This window comes from Pleurodeles waltl, chromosome 12, assembly GCF_031143425.1.
Source record: "Pleurodeles waltl isolate 20211129_DDA chromosome 12, aPleWal1.hap1.20221129, whole genome shotgun sequence".
Lineage (NCBI taxonomy): Eukaryota > Metazoa > Chordata > Amphibia > Caudata > Salamandridae > Pleurodeles > Pleurodeles waltl.
The window spans coordinates 570068752-570090062 of NC_090451.1; the positions used below are offsets into that span (position 1 = coordinate 570068752).

General features: G+C 44.5%; 1 protein-coding gene across 3 annotated transcripts in view; it reads left to right on the forward strand.

The window, feature by feature from the left end:
* RIPOR1 (RHO family interacting cell polarization regulator 1) overlaps window positions 1-15894 on the forward strand; it is a 1174702-nt gene extending 1158808 nt beyond the window's left edge. For all 3 annotated transcript variants that reach the window (XM_069217674.1, XM_069217675.1, XM_069217673.1), the window contains exon 22: window positions 15195-15894. In XM_069217674.1, the coding sequence (XP_069073775.1) occupies window positions 15195-15292 (98 nt within the window). In that variant the 3' untranslated portion in view covers window positions 15293-15894. The remainder of the gene's footprint in view (window positions 1-15194) is intronic.
* Window positions 15895-21311: the final 5417 nt, after the last annotated feature.

A 21311-nucleotide genomic window follows, 5' to 3' on the forward strand; every position in this document is an offset into this window, starting at 1 on the left:
GCGGTCGCATCGCAGTTGCGGCGCAATCACATGCTTTGAAGTGTTCGATTGTGGCCTCCGACGCAGATGTCAGAAGCCCCCCCCACCACATTCCTCATGCTGTGGTTCCAAGGTGGGTGCCCATTTGACAGGTTTTTGGGGGCCTTTGCTGCCAGAGCTTCAAACCATGCTGCCATTACGGTCATCTGCGTGGCCACACCCCGCAAAAGGTTAATAATGAAACACTGGAAATCCCCCCTGGCCCCTCAGGTGGATGCATGGCATGAAGAGGTAAAACACTGGGAACAGGCTGAAAGTGAGGCTTTACAGTGAGAAGAATACAAGGGCCTATGTAAGACAGCCATTCCTTTAGAATGGGATACGGTACTAGAGAAATTAAAGGCACAGGCATTGGAAACTGGGGAGGAGGATTAACTGGGAAAAGCCTGATGACCAATTACGGTAGTTCGTAATTGGGTGCCCCCTGTTGATGCCTCCTAACCTGTGGCAGTTACACATAAGGTATTTATGCCCAAGCCTTTCCTTCATTTTCTTCCTGAGGGTAACAGCACCTACCCCTAGACTGCCATGTAATTTCAACAATAACATAGATTTGCCCTCCTATGGTGTCTACTTAGTACATGGAGCTCTTGCACGCACACTCCCACCGAGCATATATTACACAATCAATTTCAAACAATGCTTTGATATATAAAGTGCATCAAACCAGAAGAATTAACTTCTATATAAAATAACATTTAAAACTCAACCCCTCTAACACATTTCACAGTGTACTTCCTATAAAGTGCATCATACAGTGCAAAAGAGTAGTACCCTAGGAGGAGCCACTCTTATTACATTCCCCAACACATGATACTATTTCCTTCCATAAAGGACAAATACAAAGCACATACTTAAAATCCATAAACAATGTAATCTATAGAATACAAAACAACCAACCCTTTGCCCATCAGACATCTATTACAAAAACATTATCATGCCCTGCTATGCTATAAAAACCGCTCTTACTTATGTCACAATAAGATTCGTATAAAGTGCCTCCAAAGTACAAGAATAATTCACTTAAATTAATTCATCTTACAGCCTCCAATACATAGAAAACTCAGTATAGATTTAAAAATGTCTTAAAAAACTTAAAGATCCTAAAACAGAATAATTCATTAGGTGGATTATACAATAATTCCAAGGCCTCTTCGGCAGAGTGAATATTAAAATTCAAATAGAGGGGTTTCAGCCATTATTTCCTCATTGTAGCTAAAGATCAATAGGTGACATGTCAGGGTTACTAAGTCGGTTGAGTTGATTTGGGGTTAAGGAGGTTATATTGCATATTTCAGGAAACGTTTCTCATTGTTCATTTCAAAGGTCTGTATGATGATTGTCAGACACTGTCAATATGGATCTAATGCATCATATGGACAAAGTGATTCCATGTTGCTGTATCTCTGAAAAATGCAATAAGGTTTGTGTTGAAAAAAGTACATGTACACCAAAATGTGCACATTGTGCAAGAGTGGAATGGTATTCCCCAGTCAGGGAAGCCAATAACAGGATTGGTCTGACTCTGTGCCCCTTACCGCATGCTGTGGTGGACAGAAGCACAATGTGAATGACAGTACATCAGACCAATGAATGCAGAGGGCTTACTGTTCGGTGGCATGTGTAGCTGCAGATACACATGCTGTGCATTATCCTGCCATCTAGTGTTGGGCTCGTAGTGTTACAAGTTGTTTTTCTTCGAAACAGTCTTTTCGAGTCACGAGACCGAGTGACTCCTCCCTTTCGGCTCCATTGCGCATGGGCGTCGTCTCCATCTTAGATTGTTTTCTTTCCGCCACCGGTTTCTGACGTGTTCCTCTTCGCTCCGTATTTCGAATCAGGAAAGTTAGCTAAATTATCGAAAATTAGACGGTATTGTTATCGTTCGGTACCGGGTTAGTGTATCGGCACCGACATAAAGAGCGCTCCGGCGGCCCTTCGGGGCTTCCGTTCTTCACCGAGGCCTGGTCGGCCCGACGACACCCGTCGTCCCAGACTAATGGACCGGACCCCCTTCCGCCTCTGTCCTAAGTGTCATTCGAAGTATCCTTATACAGACCAGCACCGGGTCTGTAATCTGTGTTTATCACCTGAACACAGGGAGGATACTTGCGAGGCTTGTCGAGCGTTTCGATCGAAAAAGACCTTGAGAGATTGACGTGCAAGAAGACTACAAATGGCATAGACACAGAGAGAGCAACTCGACGTCAGAGAGGAGGAAAGCATTTCCATCCAGGGGACGGACTAGATGAATCCGAAAGTGAATGACCCTCGACGGTGCAGCGAACAGTGAGTAAACCTGCCCTGTCCAAAACTCACACAAAGACATTTAAGGCCATGGGGACGCCACCGCCAGCAGGCCATGGCTTAACCCACCGAAAAGAAGGTGACCAAACATCGGCACCGAAAAAGGCCAGAGAATTGCAGAAGACTTCCAACTCCGGTCGAGATTCCGGCACCGAACGATCTCTACACTGAAAGTTCGATTCGCCCAAAGTAAGGAAAATATCTTCGGAACCGAAAAAGACTATACCTGAAACCTCTGTACCGAAAAAAGCAGCTTTGGAGCCGAGAAGAAGCTCTTATACAGAAGAGCAAGGACTTTCCAGCCAATTAAAGGAAAGACATAGATTTGAGCAGGAGTTAGGTATGGAAGAACCGGACCATACACAAAGGAGATTACATATCCAAAAAGAGACTGGAAAAATACAAACTTTACCTCCACTCAAATCTAACAGGAAACTTGCATTTCAAGAGACAGAAGTGCAACCTAAGGCAAAGGTGGTTAGAGACAAATCCCCACCACCAAGGTTATTACCACAACCGTCCCCACCGCACTCACCACAACTGTCACCAGTGGGAACACCTACAATGCAGTCACCCAAACATACTGGGATGACACAGGATGATGCTTATGCATGGGACTTATATGATGCACCAGTATCGGATAACAGTCCGGATTGTTATCCAACAAAGCCGTCACCACCAGAAAACAGTACTGCATATACACAGGTCATATCCAGGGCAGCTACGTTCCACAACGTAGCAATGCACACGGAGCCAGTGGAGGATGATTTCCTATTTAACACTTTAGCATCCACCCACACTTCCTATCAGAGCCTGCCATTGCTCCTAGGCATGCTCCAGCACGCAAAACAGGTCTTCCAGGAGCCTGAAAAGGGAACGGCTATCATGCCTAGAGTTGAGAAGAAGTACCTCCCCCAACAGATCCTGTGTTCATAACACAACAACTTACACCGGACTCAGTAGTTGTAGAGGTGGCATGAAAGAGAGCAAACTCTCAATCGTCAGGAGACGCTCCACCGCCTGACAAAGAAAGCAGAAAGTTCGACGCAGCGGGCAAACGAGTGGCAGCACAAACAGCCAATCAATGGCGGATTGCAAATTCGCAAGCCCTACTTGCTCGCTACGACAGGGCACACTGGGACGAGATGCAACACATCATACAGCACTTGCCCAAGGAACACCAGAAACGTGCCCAACAGGTAGTGGAAGAAGGACAGGCCAGGCCATATCTAACAACCAGATAAGGTCTGCACTAGACACGGCAGCATGAACTGTCAACACGGCTGTAACCATTCGCATCACGCATGGTTGAGAAGTTCTGGATTCAAGCCAGAGATTCAACAAGCAGTGTTGAACATACTATTTAATCAAGAACAGTTGTTTGGGCCGGAAGTTGACACAGCAATTGAGAAGCTGAAAAAGACACGGACACGGCTAAAGCCATGGGCGCGCTCTATTCCCCACAAGTCAGAGGCACCTTTAGGAAACCACAATTCAGAGGAGGTTTCCGGCAACAAACATCACAGCCTTCCACCTCTCAAACCAGACCCACCTATCAGGCACAATACCAAAGGGGAGGGTTTCGTGGTTCCTATAGAGGACAATTCCCAAGAGGAAGGGGAAAGTTCCAAGCAACCAAACCAAGCCAGACCAAACAGTGACTTCAATGTCACAAAACCCCAACACTTGTCACCAGTGGGGGGGAGGTTAACCACATATTATCAAAACTGGACACATATTACCACAGACGCATGGGTCCTATCAATTATCCAACATGGTTATTGCATAGAATTCACAAAATTCCCACCAAATGTGCCACCAAGAACGCACAATCTGTCCCAACAACACTTAGACCTATTACAAATAGAGGTCCAAGCACTACTACAAAAACAAGCAATAGAGCTCGTACCCAATCATCAGAAAGGAACAGGTGTCTACTCACTATATTTCCTAATTCCAAAAAAGGACAAAACGTTAAGACCTATCTTAGATCTCAGAACACTGAATCTCTTCATCAAATCAGACCACTTCCACATGGTAACACTTCAAGACGTGGTTCCCTTATTAAAAAAGGAGGAATACATGACAACATTGGATCTCAAGGATGCGTATTTCCACATACCCATCCATCCTTTTCACAGAAAATACTTAAGGTTTGTAATGCAATGCATACACTATCAATTCAAAGTGCTACCGTTCGGAATAGCAACAGCACCAAGGGTATTCACAAAATGTCTCGCAGTAGTAGCCGCTCACATAAGGAGACAGCACATGCACGTATTCCCATATTTAGACGACTGGCTAATAAAAACCAACAATCAACAACAGTGTCTTCTTCACACGCAAAACGTAATAGAAACTCTACACAAACTGGGGTTCTCTATAAATTACCAGAAATCACATCTGCAACCATCCCAAATACAACAATATTTGGGAGCAACACAAAGGGCAATTGCGCCTCCAGGTCCACAAAGGGTCCAAGCGTTCCAAAATGTAAGATCAAGCAGACAGTCAAACCAACACTATCCAGTAAGGTTTGTAATGAAACTTCTAGGCATGATGTTTTCATGCATAGCCATTGTCCCAAATGCAAAATTACACATGCGGCCCTTACAACAGTGCCTAGCAAAACAATGGACACAAGCACAGGGTCAACTTCAAGATCTAGTGTTGATAGACCGGCAAACACACTCCTCGCTTCAATGGTGGAACCCTATAAATTTAAACAAAGGGCAGCCATTCCAAGACCCAGTGCCTCAAGCTGTTATCACAACAGATGCTTCCATGATGGGGTGGGGAGCACACCTCAACAAAGCACAGCATACAGGGTCAATGGGACAATCAACAAACACAACTTCACATAGATAATTTGGAACTGCTAGCGGTTTTTCTAGCATTAAAAGCATTTCAACCACTGGTAGCCCACAAATACATCCTTGTCAAAACCGACAACATGACAACAATGTATTATCTCAACAAACAGGGGGGGACACACTCGTCACAACTGTGTCTCTTAGCACAAAAGATTTGGCATTGGGCAATTCACAATCACATTCGCCTAATAGCACAATACATACCAGGCATTCAGAATCAGTTAGCCGACAATCTCAGTCGAGATCACCAGCAAACTCACTAATGGGAAATTCATCCCCAGATTCTACAGGATCACTTCCTCTGCTGGGGAACACCAAACATAGACCTATTCGCAACAAAAGAAAACGCAAAATGCCAAAACTTCGCGTCCAGGTACCCACACCCTCAATCCAAGGGCAATGCACTATGGATCAGTTGGTCAGGGATATTTGCTTACGCTTTTCCACCCTCTCCCACTCATTCCTTATCTGGTCAACAAACTAAGTCAAAACAAATTCAAACTAATACTCATAGCACCAACCTGGGCTCACCAACCCTGGTACACAACACTGTTGGACTTACCAGTAGTACCCCACATCAAATTACCAAACATACCAGATCTGTTAACACAGCACAAACAACAGATCAGACACCCGAATCCAGCATCGCTCAATCTAGCAATTTGGCTCCTAAAGTCTTAGAATTCGGACATTTAAATCTTACACAAGAGTGTATGGAGGTCATTAAACAAGCGAGAAAACCTACAACAAGACATTGTTACGCAAACAAATGGAAACGATTTGTTTGCTACTGCCACACTAATCAGTTTCAACCACTACATGCCTCCACAAAGGACATTGTAAGCTACTTATTACCCTTACAAAAGTCTAATCTAGCATTCTCTTCCATTAAAATCCATCTCACTGCAATATCTGCCTATCTGCAGATTACACATACAACATCACTTTTTAGAATCCCAGTCATTAAAGCATTAATGGAGGGACTAAAAAGAATCATACCCCCAAGGACACCACCAGTACCTTCGTGGAACCTTAATATTGTATTAACACGACTCATGGGCCCACCATTCGAACCCATGCATTCTTGTGAAATGCAATATCTGACTTGGAAAGTAGCCTTTCTACTAGCTATCACATCACTTAGAAGAGTAAGTGAAATACAAGCATTTACTATTCAAGAATCCTTTATACAAATACATAAACATAAAGTGGTTCTCTGTACAAATCCAAAATTCTTACCAAAGGTCATATCACCATTCCACCTAAACCAAACTGTGGAACTCCCAGTCTTCTTTCCACAACCAGACTCAGTAGCTGAAGGAGCCTTGCATACATTAGACATAAAAGGAGCACTAATGTATTACATTGACAGAACGAAACAATTTCGTAAAACAAAACAATTGTTTGTAGGTTTCCAAAAACCTCATGCAGGTAATCCTTTATCCAAACAAGGCATCGCCAGCTGGATAGTTAAATGTATTCAAACTTGCTACATTAAAGCAAAAGAGAATTACCTATTACACCAAGAGCACATTCCACTAGAAAGAAAGGCGCCACAATGGCTTTTCTTGGGAATATACCTATGACAGAAATCTGTAAGGCAGCCACCTGGTCTACGCCTCATACATTTACTAAGTATTACTGTGTAGATATGTTAGCAACGCAACAAGCCACCGTAGGACAGGCTGTATTAAGAACATTATTTCAGACAACTTCAACTCCTACAGGCTAAACCACCACTTTTTGAGGAGATTACTGCTTGGTAGTCTATGCACAGCATGTGTATCTGCAGCTACACATGCCACCGAAGGGAAAATGTCACTTACCCAGTGTACATCTGTTTGTGGCATGAGATGCTGCAGATTCCCATGTGCCCTCCCACCTCCCCGGTAGCCTGTAGCCGTTTTTAGTTGAATGAAACTTGTAAATAAATATTCTTTTAATACACATTAGGTACATACATAACTACTCCATTGCATGGGCACCTCTAGTATACTCACAACTCCTACCTCACCGTCTGCGGGGAAAACAATCTAAGATGGAGTCGACGCCCATGCGCGATGGAGCCGAAAGAGAGGAGTCACTCGGTCTCATGACTCGAAAAGACTTCTTCGAAGAAAAACAACTTGTAACACTCCGAGCCCAACACTAGATGGCAGGATAATGCACAGCATGTGAATCTGCAGCGTCTCATGCCACAAACAGATATACACTGGGTAAGTGACATTTTCCATATATATATATATATATTATATTAAAACAAAACCTCTGGCATAATGCCAGTTCTAAAAAGAAATTACAAAATAAACAGCTTTGTAACCTGCTGTACGAAACATAAAATCACTAAATAAATTGTGAGGGAAACATGGTCAAGCTGAGCTTATAAGCACTCTGTGTGACAGAAATACCAAACAAGGCATCACTATTGTCAGCGAAGAGCAGGCACCCTGTTGCACAGTACATTTGAATTTTACCAAGAGATTAGAAGAAAAAAGACCTTAGTGTGACAAAAATAGTAAACACAGCATCACCGTTGTAACTGAAGAGGCACCCTGTTGAGCAGCACATTTAACATTCACCACGAGGATAAAAGACCTTGGTGATCAAATATATATTCAATAAAGAATTTAAACCTAAACGTTACAAGTGTGATATAAGTATATTTTGGACAAAACAAATAATGCTTGTCATTGTAAGCTGTTAGGTTTTATTGTCAAATGTTGCATAAAACTGACCCTCATACCAGAGGGTGGATTGGATTGCAGTGGGGTTAGGGGGATTGGACTGAAGTGAGTGAATGGGATTGGAGTGGGATAGAGTGGATTGTAGTGGATTGGTGGAGTGAGGTGGATTTCATTGGGTGGAGTGGAGTAGATTGGGGGAGTTGGGTGGGGTGGATTGTATTGGAGTGGGGTGGTTTGAAGTGGATTGGATTGGGTGGGGTAAATTGGCAGTAGGGAGGATTAGATTAAAGTGGTGTGGAATGGATTGGATTGATGGGGTGGATTGGATTGCAGTAGGGTGGATTGGATTCAGCTGGAATGTTTGGAGTGGATTGGGTGGGGTGGGTGAGTTAGACTGGTTTGGTTTGGATTGGAGTGGGGGTGGGGTGGGGTGGATAAGGTGGGATGGATTGGATTGAAGCTGGGTGGATTGGATTGGAGTGGGTTGGATTGGGTGGATTGGATTGGGTGGATTGGATTGGATTGGATTGGATTGGGGTGGGGTGGTTTAGATTGGAGTGGCCTCAAGTGGATTAGATTGGAGTGGGTGAATTGGACAGGACTGGGGTGGATTTTTGTGGTTGCCTGGAGTAGGGAGGATTGGATGGGGTGTTGGTATGGGCTTGATTGGAGCAGGGTGGATTTGATAGGGGTGGATTGGACTGAGGTGGATTGGGGTGTACTGCATTATTATGTGTTAAAGCTTATTTTTTTTCAGAAATTACACATAAGAAAGAAACAATGTCGCTTTGCAATACTTAGAGCAAGATAATCATCTTTTGAGAGCAGTGCCCATGAGCAAAAGCAAAACAAAACATGAGTGCAAAGTGAGAAAAGAAGACTTAGCAAAATAAAAAAGTTAGCTATGGAAAATATGCAATTTTGTTTGTCCTGCTGGCCATGATTTTGCCAGTCACACACCTTCCTCTGCAGGGCATTAGAAGTTAAAATGAAAAAAATAGTATCTCAGTCACGTTGGGAGCAGCAGACGGGTACTGATTAAGATGAATCAGTCAGTGCTCGGTCCCTTCTCCACACAAAGAAACATAAATGATGCTAGGCCCGCAATCACAAATTAAGAGGCTGTAAAGAAGAGTGCCATGCAAGTCAACAAATGATAAGTAGTTGGCCAGCGCCCAAGCCCTTTTTGTGAAAAATAGTCTTGCGAGCGAAATGCATGCACTAGCGCATGCTGTTGCAGGCTTGACCCTATAAACTGGAAAAGATTTGCACAAGAATATCAGGTTTTCTCCCATTTACGTTAATGCTACAAAATACCATTGTGACACAATAGGAGCATATTTAAGCATACTCAAGATCTATAACGTATTTATGAGAACATTTTGGGATGATGCCAGACTGTAATCTGTCAATTCAGTGTAAAGCATGGGTCGAATGAATAAGGAAACTATATTAAAAAACTCTGACTACATGCAAAAATAATTTGGGATATCATAAAACACACATTCTGATCACAGGGTCTGGCACTGAAGGGATCTGCTTTGTGGGTGATGTCCTCCATGTGAAATTGCAGAATGCCGTCACTCACAGCAAAGTTAGACAGCAGCATAATTAGCCTGACCCATTGATCAACACTGTAGTGGGCGGTAGAAATTGTGAATGACACAACAGATCAAGAGGTGGTGGTAGATGGCAAAAGTCACTATTAGGTTGTATATTAAATGTTAGTACAATCAGAAGATTTTGGTTAATGCTATACCGAAAAAAAGCTATCTGCAAAAGAGCAAAACATTGCAGTGTGTGAGTTATGGTGGTCATCATGTGTTGCACACCAGAGCTACCAAGTTTTACGACTTTTTTCTGATTTGTGGTTGCTGAACCATAATTAACCTTAAACTGTGTTTTTTGGTGCATATATAGTTAGTGTTTAGTTATGGTTAGGACGCAGTTTGCACTGAAAATGCATTTTTTGGCACCGTATGGCCAATTTGATGGCACTGGTCCAAAACAAAGGGTCAACTGATTTGACTTAGGCATGGCATGGCATGTTTTGTGCAGATCCGTCTGGTAGAAGTTAGTTGGACTCAATACTATACTGATATGAATTTTTGAGTTTCATGCAAATCCATCATGGGTACACTTGAAAGGAGGGTCTAAGGGGGGGAGAGTCAGGCTTTCTTCCAACCGGGAGGCAGATTGGGGTTTTTACTCTAATATGCCCCTCCTGAGGAGGAGGCAAAAAGTTCACTAGATAGCAGGGCAAATGTTTTTGTGAACAGTGCAATAGAGTCTCCCACCCAGTGGGCAGGTAGCTTTGATGGAGGATTCCATAAGCTATCCCACACCTCCTCCCCTTCCCGGGGTAGAAAGCCCACTAGACACCAGAGATTTATAAATGGGGCAAAGAAAGCGTTTGTGTGTCCCACCCTGGCACTGGGCCATACCCTCACTGCAAAAGAGGCAACATAGTATTGCTGCCTCCGGGGGCTGATAAGAGGTTTGCCTTGATGGGGGGTTTCCCCTAACCATCCCTTAAAGTGGGTAGAAAGCCCTCTAGACACCTGTGAACAAATGGTCAAGAAAAAGGTTTGAGGGAGAGTCCGCTTGCTCAGGAATCAGGTTATGTCCCCATCCCATAGCAAGCCCAATACTCTTTCTGTCCCTCCCTGGGGGTTTACCACAATTCTGGGGGGACAAAAGGGGGATGGGCAAAAGCCCCACTAGACACTAGGGTTATACTTTTGTGTTTTAGCATAAAAAACATCTTGATGGAGGGTGACCTGCCCTTGCCTTGGGCCCTTTCCCCAACCTCTTAAGCTTCAGTAGTCTTTCTACCCATCCGGGTGCAGTTCACCCTATCCCCATAGCAAGTTTGAGGAAATTATTTTCTTTTTGGCATTGTTTTGAACAAATGAACCAGCAGAGTGGGGGTAATCCCAAAGTGTTTCTGACTTGTCAAGCTGAATGGCTGCACTATTTAGGCCAGTGCTCGGCCATCACCCAGGAAATTCTACTAAACCTAGAACTTTCTGAACACTAGACCAGTGGGGAAAGCCCAGAGTGTATTCCAGGTTTTCACTTCCACTATGCTATACAAACCTCAAACATTGCTGGAAATCACCCATCATTTTCTTCATATTTCTGTGATGTAAACGTTTGGAATCATGCACTCTAGTTCATAAATTCCTCAGCTCAATTTATCCTTTCCCTTAATGCAGCTACGTTACTACTATCAAGATGGCAGCCAAATTTACCTTCTTCTTCATTTTATCTAATCTTATTTTACCTTCTGTCATTTATAGAAAATAAACGTACACTTGTTGCACAACACTTTTTTCCCATGTTAGCACTGGGGGTAGAAATGCCTCAGCGTTTAAGGGGTTAAAGAGATCACTTAACGTTTAATTAAAGATGCGTGATATAAATGCACATGATATTGAGCAAAGATTTATCATGTATGCTTTTTTGTGGGAATACCAAGAACTGAGCAGATCCATCAGGGGCCAAAGTTTAAAGTGCAGCATGCTTCCATATGCTAATAACATTAGTACTATTTAATGAACCTGCATAAAAAATTACAGGTCATTGCAGTTTAAGCCCTGTGCAGACAAGCCTTTGCACTTAACACTACACACATTTGAACTCAGGTCTATAACATGAAGTGTGACTTCAGCCATGAGTACCAAGCATCACCGTCAAAGCATCAGCATTTAACAAAATCAATCCATAGAAGAACCACACACACTATACACTTTGTTATTATAATCATAATTTTACTTAAGCTATTTTCTAAAGCAGGTTTTATTGAAGACAATTGCTTTAATACACTAAAGGTGCAGATGGTTAAGCACATACATCTTCATGACTTCATTATGCATCTTATCTTGCAGTTGAGTTCAACATTTAACTCACTTATTCAATAGTCCATCATATCAAATCTCCTCCACCCTCCCATTTCTCTTGAGTTGCACCTATGGTATATTTGTCATGTCTCAGGTTGGTTAACCTATGTGTCTCGAAGCAGGTACGATTTACCAGTATGTGTATGGGGTAGGTAGTTGTGGGCATCAGGAGGGGGGTTATGTCAGTTGCCCAAATTCTAGGCACGCTGTGTCTTACCTCTCCCTCCGTTCTTCACAGTTAGGAGATTGAAGCTGGGGAATGAGCTATCGACGAATCTCTGTATTGCTCCTCCACTTTTTTCAGACTCTTCACCAGCCCTTAGTGGTCTCAGCCACCTTCATGCCTCTCTAAGTAACACTTCTTCTTCATATGTGGCCCACCTATCGATTTCTTTTCACCATGATATTATGCGAGGGCCCCCGATGTTTTCCAGTGGCCTGTGATTTCCCTTTTCGCTAGAATATATGCATGGTCTTGGAATCTGGTGGTGACTTTTGCCTTAGAGGTATGGGGGAACCAGCCCAGGATACAGTGCCCAAGGGTACATGGGATTTGCCTGTCAATGACAGCTACTACTACTCTTGTGACTTCCACCCAGTATGTCACTAAGTGTGGGCAGTCCAAAGCATATGCTTAATCGCAGCTCCCTCCGCCTAGCATCTGGGACAAGACGCCCTTCCCACGTGGAAGTATTTGTTTAAATGGCTTGGTGTAAGGTACGATCTGTGTAGAATAAAGTAATTAATAAAATTGAAGCGGGCATTGCGGGATATTTCGGGATTCTTTACAGGATATTCACCAAGTCCTTGACAGGGATGGGGGCTGCCAAATCCTCCTCCCATTTTGCTTTCAGGGTATCTAAAGGTTGAAGCATATCATTGCGAATTTCTCTGTATAAGCATGTAACCACCTTTGCCTTTGTCGTGTCCGTCAACAAGCACAGGTATCTGACTGCAGTGTGAGCCCGTGGTTTTGATGAGCTCACACTGCAGTCAGATACACACTAGGCCACATCTTACTGCATAGAGCAGTCACAGTGGCTATCCGAATCACTGTGGCCTAGGGGTAAATCAAATTCTTTGCAAAGTTCTTCAGAGGGCAGGAGTTCACCTGTTCTAAATTGGTCCCCACCTTCATTATTCCTGTCTCTACTAAGGTTGCAGTCCTTGCCAGTTACCTCTGTGGGGCAATGCTTACAGCATTGGTTGGGGTATGTCAGATGAATATGTTGTGTGGGTCCGTGTTTTCTGCAGATAGTGATTTCAACACCTCAGTATAACTCCAATCTCCTGTGTCTCCATCTGCACTACAGCCCATTCCAAGCAGGACTCTAACTAAACATTGAAGTAGCAGTTTAAAGGCCTCACAGATGTGTATGGTGTCTACCTCCTTGAAACCCTTTGTGTGCACCGCTGCAGTTGCGCAGCTAGACAGTAGGATTCCAGTTAGGATTCTGGTCTAGCACCGCAAGACCACCGTCCCAAGATGGGTGCTGTAATTTTATAAGGGCCACTCTTTTTTTACCTGCTCCTCACAGGAAAGCTGCGGTTAAGCTGTTCATAACCTTAAACATCGCCTGTGGAATCCAGAGTGGTAGCACAGTGAAGAAATATAGCGATCTTGAGAGGGTAACTATCTTAATTAAGGCTACTCGACCTGCCAATGATAGTGGCAGTGTTTGCCAAAAATCAGTGCAGGATCTAAGCCATCTAATCGTCTGCTCAACATTTCCATCTAACAAGCCCTGTCTATCATGGTTTATTTTCTCCCCAGGAATTGAAGACATTGGGATTCCCATTGCGGGGGGTAGGGGCGGGGGGGGGGGGTATCATTCACTTTTTGCCAGTTTACCTGTAAACCTGATAGGGCTCCAAATTCTGCCAACATTGGGTTAGCCCTGTGACGGCCAATTTTCATATTTTGGAGGAAGAGTACAAGGTCATCTGCGTAAAGTGCTACACGGTGATACGTCAGTCCTATCTGATGAGGATCACCCCAGGGTGGGGTCAGGTCACAAGACATCCAGGCCCCCCCCCCCCCCCCCCCCCCTCTCCCCTGGACTCCCTAAACACAGACACACTTGCAGGCAAGTTCAATACTACAGTCAAGGCCGTTCAGTGGGAGAGGCCCTCTCAGATCCCAAAGCTCCTCAGGTTCCCACTGTCTCCGATGGGGAAAAGCGTGGTGAACAGTCGCTGTGTCAGAGGGAGAGCCTGATGCTGGATCGCTGATCACGGTTCGTGTACTTCCTGAAGGGGTGGCATTTCCTAGTAGAGAGGAGAAAGGTAGAAGGTACCACCCGGCTTTCCCCTGCTCACCTTGGGTATTCAGCCCCGCCTTGGCAGCGAGACAGGTGACTGTAAGCCCACAGCCGTCGGCACCACGTTCACTGTGCACTCCCTGTGTGTGGTCGTAGGCCGCTCTTCACCGCCAGGGCTCCTCTCGCCGCCCTCCAGTGTTCAGTGCAGGGTAGGATCACGTCTCTCCTTGCAGCCCCATTGCGTCCTCCAGCTCAGAGTGTCTATGCGGGCTGTGTGGGAATCTCAGCAAGGGCCCCTTGTAAGGGCGGCTCAGGTACAGGGTGCGACTCCCGGTCACCATTTTAGTCGGATGGTGCACAGTTGTGGCAGCCGGTGCTCTCACCTCACGTTATCCCTTGATATACCGTGCCTGAGGGATCTCGGCTATCAGCAGGCATGTGGGGACCACTGGTCTGACAATTTGGGCCCCTCTAGGCCAGTCATGGAATTCAGGATGGAGCTAGGTGGGGATCGTCGCAGGAGTGCGGTATTTTCCTGCATACACCTTTGGCCCTAAACCTCGCCTGCCTCGGCTGTGTTTTTTGTATATGCGGATAGAAACGTTGCCTAATGGGTATGTTTCCTAATTTTCTTTTTTTACATTTAAAAACATGCATGTTATGTCTTTTGTGAATTCAAAGAGAATATGCATGGTGAAGATTTATGATTAAAAGCAAGCAGTTTAAAATTAGCTTTTAAAGCACAGTTTGCAAACTGAATTGTGTACAGACATTGATAATGTGTGTTTATTGACCTACATGTGATTGGCAGCTCAGTAGAATGTCTGGAATATAAATCTCAGATTTTTAGTTTAACATACATTTCAGTCTGTATATTAACACACTTTCTGATTCATAACTGGCTCATAATAGTATTAAAATCAAGATGATCCAGGACCTCCTGTGAAAATTTCAAAGTCTAAATTGAAACTCTCTTACTAATGATACATATAAAGAAAGGTTTGCCTTTTCATTGCATGAAGAAAGCAAGCATGTTGAATCTATGTGAAAGACCAGTGTTACAGTTAAGTAATTTTGTATTCTTTTTTATGATTTCTCTCTCACTGATTACATCTCTTTGCATTACAGGAGAGGAAGGAAAATTGGCCTCCCGTCACTTGGAGGATTCTCTGGATGGCTTGCCACAGTTTTTTGCTCCCAGTGTCATGGCCAGCACAGCATTTTGAAGATTTTCTATTGGGAAAATGCATGGTCTCACCTACGAATTGTGAATTAAGTTCTAAACGCCACCTTGATCTTGTATCAGTATTAATTCTCTTTCCATGAGCAGATGAAGCCTGAACAGAACCACTGAGTCTTTTTGGGGAATGAGGCTATGCCACCTTGATGTGTATTTTGAGGTTACTTCCATTGTGACCTGCTATATATCTAAATCAACTTAAAAGCAGAACCATGTATCACTTTTTAGAAACAGAAAAATGCCATTCCATTATTTAAATGTTGCCCTCATTCTTGTTCATTTCAGAAGCTACGTTTTCTAGTGGTGGCATTGTTTGTGCTTCTGATATGCATTTATCTTTTATCTTCAAAAAAACATTACAATATGCTGCAGGTTTTTTTATATAATAATTGAGAACTTCCACAACCTACATTCCCCCAAACACATTTCCCCACACTGAGCGGCACCTGGTTCTGCTAGATAGCTAACTTATTTTTAAAGGTTGTCACATTCACTTTGCACTATTATTGATTTTATTACTCATTTTATTTTTCATATAAAAAGGTCAAAATTACTGAACGCTCAATAAAACTAAACCGTACAAAATTACTTATTTATCTCCTTGTTGTCACTAGTCAAGAAAATCCTCCTGTCAATTAAGCCTGCTGAACAGGATTTGTTAAAGATAGCATGTCAGTGGACACCCACCAAGCAAGGGGGGCTTGTTGAGACATCCGCCATAACGTTTTCATGTGCAAATTTAATTTGGGTTGCTGGAGATCCCACAAGGTTACAGGAAGTTGAGCTACACACACCTGGTAATGAATGCCGGGCATTAACAAAAATATCAAACCTATACCAACAGTTTGTGTTGCACAGGTCTTGAAAACATTCTAAGAAGAGTATGATGTTCTGACAGTGTAATTGTCTGTTTTACATTTCTGATTGCAAGACCTAAATAACTTCAGCTCAAAAATGTTATAACATAGTATATATTTGCAGTTACATCAGAGTGTACTGTATTTTGCGTGTACGGAGAATCGCATAATTGTTCTGCCCCTGCTTGGTTCATCTTCCTTGCCCATTCCTTACTATGCAAGGTAGAGTACCTACCACTTAGGGCTCTGTAGCTCTTACCATAAAATATCTTTCACTGATAACTTCTCCCCTACCCCTGGGAGGGGCCATGAAACGGTAAGTCACCTCCAACCCTTCCTGCTTTTATGAAGTCAACCGTTCAGGTCAGAGGGCAAGGCTAGTGGGAGGCAGGGGAATTTAAGGAATAGGATATGTAAGATGGCCCCAGAAATAATCAAGATTACCAGCAAGTAAGTGTGTCATCCTTGTTCCATTTCCTTGTCTTTTTCATACCTATGCAATTGCTGGTGCCCTGACACAGAAACATGTAGTGCAGCGTCAACGTGCGCTTGTATAAAATAAGCAGTAAAAGGACATTAGATAAAAACTATTTATTTGCAAAAGCAATAGGCTGTTCAAGAAGTGAAGTCCTGGAAGAATGAAGTACTGGAAGGGGACTGGGGACGTCCAGTACAACGACAAAATGATATAAGGGGTGATTCCGACCCTGGCGGTAAAAACCACCAGGGCCGGGGTCCGCGGGAGCACCGCCAACAGGCTGGCGGTGCTCCTTTGGGCATTCTGACCGCGGCGGTACAGCCGCGGCCAGAAACGGAAAGTCGGTGGTGTACCGCCGACTTTCCGCTGCCCAGGGGAATCCTCCATGGCGGCGCAGCTTGCTGTGCCGCCATGGGGATTCTGACCCCCATACCGCCATCCTGTTCCTGGCGGTTTCGGCCGCCAGGAACAGGATGGCGGTATGGGGTGTCGTGGGTCCCCTGGGGGCCCCTGCAGTGCCCATGCCAATGGCACGGGCACTGGAGGGGCCACCGTAAGAGAGCCCCACTTTGAATTTCAGTGTCTGCTTAGCAGACACTGAAATTCGCGACGGGTGCTACTGCACCCGTCGCACCCCTTCCACTCCGCCGGCTCCATTCGGAGCCGGCTTCCTCGTGGAAGGGTGTTTCCCGCTGGGCTGGCGGGCGGCCTCTTGGCGGTCGCCCGCCAGCCCAGCGGGAAACCCAGAATGACCGCCGCGGTCTTTTGAATGACCCCCATAGTGTCCAACAGTCAGTTCTTCAAAAGCAGTATGGTGGAGGAATCAATAAGGATATTTTATGAAACTAAGCAGTAATGTACATTTGAAAAGGGCTGAGTAATGTAAATTTTTTACACCCTGCGTAAAGCCGTTTACCTTTTTGGCTTGCACAACCCTGGTTTGATCCATACAGAAAGGTCACACAGCCCTTGGCATACGTGCATTATTGCTTCAGTTCATACCAGTTGCCTTATTCATTCCTTCACCATTTTTCCTACACCATTTTTCTAAGTATGGCCACTTTATCACTTTCCCACCACAATCTTTGTAATTCTTCCTCTTGAATGATTAGGATTCAATTTAGTCCTTTCAGGTTACTTTTCTAGCTGGCACTTTGCTGATGATGGTCTTAGTCATGTCAGCCATAGACAACGAAACACCAACTTGTTTAAAATATGGACTGTTCAAGTATTTATGTTATTATGACCAATATCAACTGAAGGCTTGTATGTGTGGTACCTCACTTCTTGGACAGCCTTTTGTTTTTTTTCGATTAAATTGGTTTTACCTATGTCCTTATGCACCTCATTGCTCATAAAAACACTGCGCCATTGCACTCTGTCACATTTGTTACTGTGAACCATTATTGAAAATATTAATTATTTACTGTAATCAACAAGTTACTTACCTTGGGTGAAGCTCTTTATGGTGGTCACTCTATCAAGCCTCACCTTTAGATTATCCCCAGGCACCAGACTGAATTCGGATGAATTTTCAGCATAGGACCAGTAGGTGGCGTCATATGCCTCCACATTTGTCTCGTCCCGCACCAGAAGTGATGGTCTGGGTGGCTTATAAACACCTCCCAAGTGCACTGGCGTCAGTTTCTTTCTTTACTCTGCCTGCGACCTCGGATTCGGAGCCAAAATCGCAATTATCTGTGCCAGTGTGCAGATCTTTAATTTTGAACTTTTTCAGGTGAAAAAGAGGCCATTACACATAACAGGGGAGCTGGACGTTGGTGAGTAATCTGCAATTAGAGTATCCACCAAGAAGAGTGATACCGAAGGTGAGTAACTCGTTCTTCTGATGGATACTTCAAACCACTGTTTCCTCGCCTTTAGAATAGATACCATAACAGTACCTCCCCAGATGCTAGGTACTGTTAAGTGGCTCAGACAAAAACGTCTTGAATGGGCAAAATGACCTTCCTGATCGTCCTGGCTGCACTGATGCACACATTGCGGCCTTTCAGATATCCAGGACAGCCATCCCACATGCTAATGTAAAGGTAACAGGCTTGGCCCTGGTGGAGTGGGCCTTCAGTCCATCTAGAGGCTTCTTCCTTAGCCTGCCAATAGCAGAACTTAAGGAAGAGGATACTGTCGACCTGGACAAAGTATTTTTCTGCACGGCCTTTCCTTTCTTTGCCCCAAAGAAACCCACAAGTTATGATTATCTACCCGATGGCCTCTGTGCGATCAAATGTAAATGCTCAGCGCTGTTTTGCAGTTCAAACCAAGGACTCTCTCCTCCTCTTTCTGGTGGGTGAGGTGGAGAAAAGAACATTGGAAGTGTGATGGACTGTCCAACATGAAAAGAAGCCATAACCTTTGGTAGAAAGGCCACTGTACTCCTCAGCACCAGTTTGTCCTGAAAGAAAATGTTGTAGGGAAGTTGTACTGAAAGAGCCTGACGTATACTCATTTGAAAAGCTGAAGTTATTGCAATGAGAAAAATCGTTTTCAGAGACAGATGTAGAGGGCAGTTGTGTATTGGCTCAAGAGGGGTGCATATAAGTAAAATAAGTACTACAGTAAGATTCCACTGTGGTATTAAGATAGATTTAGAAGCAAACATGATTTAAGCCTTAGGAAATTGCAGTACAGGTGATTTAATCAGACAGTTGGTTCGGTAAGCGCAAAAAGACTGAAAGGGCCGACAAATAACACTTAACATTTAATTTTTGCACCAAGCTGACCTTCAATTGAAAGCAGGGCCTGTGGACTTGCAGGACGGAAACACGGAAAGAGGAGTCCTGCCGATCGAATTCTACAATCCAGTCCAGTGGATGCAGGGCAAATAGAACCTGGCTGGACTGTTTCCATGGGGAGCAGGATCAAGACTGATTAGGATATGGCTGGCTCCAAACTGCGGTGGCATTTTGAGCAAAAGAATGATGGATTTAACCCAGATCTGTGACTGGCGGTGAGTGTTTGAAACGTGTCAGCACTCCGTCCATCATCCTTTTGTGCTGCTAAAGTCATCCTATGTGGCTAGGGTATGCCCAGACGTGAGCCCCTTGCTCACTTTGCCACTGTATTCAACTTAGCCTGGCTGATGAGGGGTGATACCCCGAAACTGGTCCCAAGATAATTATTTCTGGTCCAGAGAAGACCTGGCCTGGCAGTTCGGGCTGGACTGTTCTCATGGGGAGCATGGTCAAGACTGATTTGCATAGGCTTTGTCCAAACTGGGTTAGCATGGTGAGCAAAAGAACAATGGATATAGCCCAAATCTGTGACTGTGGGTGAGTGATTGAAAACCTTCAGCACTCCGTCCATCATCCCTTTGTGTTGCAGATAGAACCTGAGCCAGAGTGAGAAACCTGAATTTGTCCTTCCGCAGGAGGAAATTGGGAGGCTGAAGATCTTAAGGCCTCTGCTCTTTTTCGGCCCCTGGAGAAAATGACTGATTCTGCCTTCCCAGAGGATGGTCATATTCTGCTATAGGCAAGCTAAAGCAGCTCAGAAGCTGCTTCTGTAGAAGTGGGGGGCTGGAAGATTCACTGCCCCTGCATGCCGGGCCTGGATGATGTCTGCTGGATCCATGACCCAGACAGGATTGAGGTGCCAGTTGCTGGGGTGGTGGGCTTTGGCGTTGCCTGTATGCAAAATCCCTAGGAAGGCCTCGAAAGTGTTTAGGATACTGCCCAAGGCATGAGTTGTGATTGATCCGGCTACTAAAAGCCTAGACTACCAGACTGTCAGGAGTAGGGTGCTGTGCCAGGAAAAAAACTGTCACTCAGAGAAGGTCTGTGGAGTAGTGCTACTTGCCTATTCACAGTTAGGCTGAAACAAGGCTTTGCAAAACCTAAGTGAGGACACTGGTTTTCACCTCAATAGAAGGCAATTCCGGGACCTCCGCTGCTCATCTGATGACTAGAGCAAATGAGGTTGTCTCTTTAGTTGAGGGGCCAGGGAGATAACCCAATCTCATACCAGGGTAACTGCCCAGGCCACTGGCCTCTTGTAGGTACCAATAGAAATTGTCTTCATCATAATGTCGGGATAAGTCATCATATCCATTTTCTCCAAATGCTGGTTGACTTTAATCAGAATCCGAGGCAAAAAGTTGTTTGAGCTGTGCAGGGCTGCTCCTTGGAAAGGATCAGAATGAACTGGGGCAGGGCGAGCCACATCTGTGCTAGGCTGCGACCTCTGTCATGGATGAAACGATTTAGTTTCGGAGTCAGACAGGGCAATAAAAACAGCATCCTCGGCGTCCTGGCAGGCGATGTGTCAGGAACCATTGTGAATCTTGGCACTGACTGTGGAGTTGGGCCTGGAGTCGGTATCCAGGGTTATTGGGCCCGTCCAGTCTGTTTGATTATCCATCACAGAAACACAGCATGAAAAATCACACTGTCAAATGACAGTAAATCATGTGAAATCTGCAATGCAAAATGAGGATGGAGAATCGAACGAAGGATATAACAGGGGGTCTGGGCCTCCGTATCATGCTGATGTGCTACAAAGTGATGCAGCTTAGACCGGCATTTGAATGTTTGTTGAAAGAAACTGAAACATGCTGGCCCCGCATGGAGTGTTCCCTGAGAGTCAGAATGGCGTAGGCACTCATAGCTTCTAAACACCATAGCTCTCTTGAGTGTATGCTTCGTAAATTATAC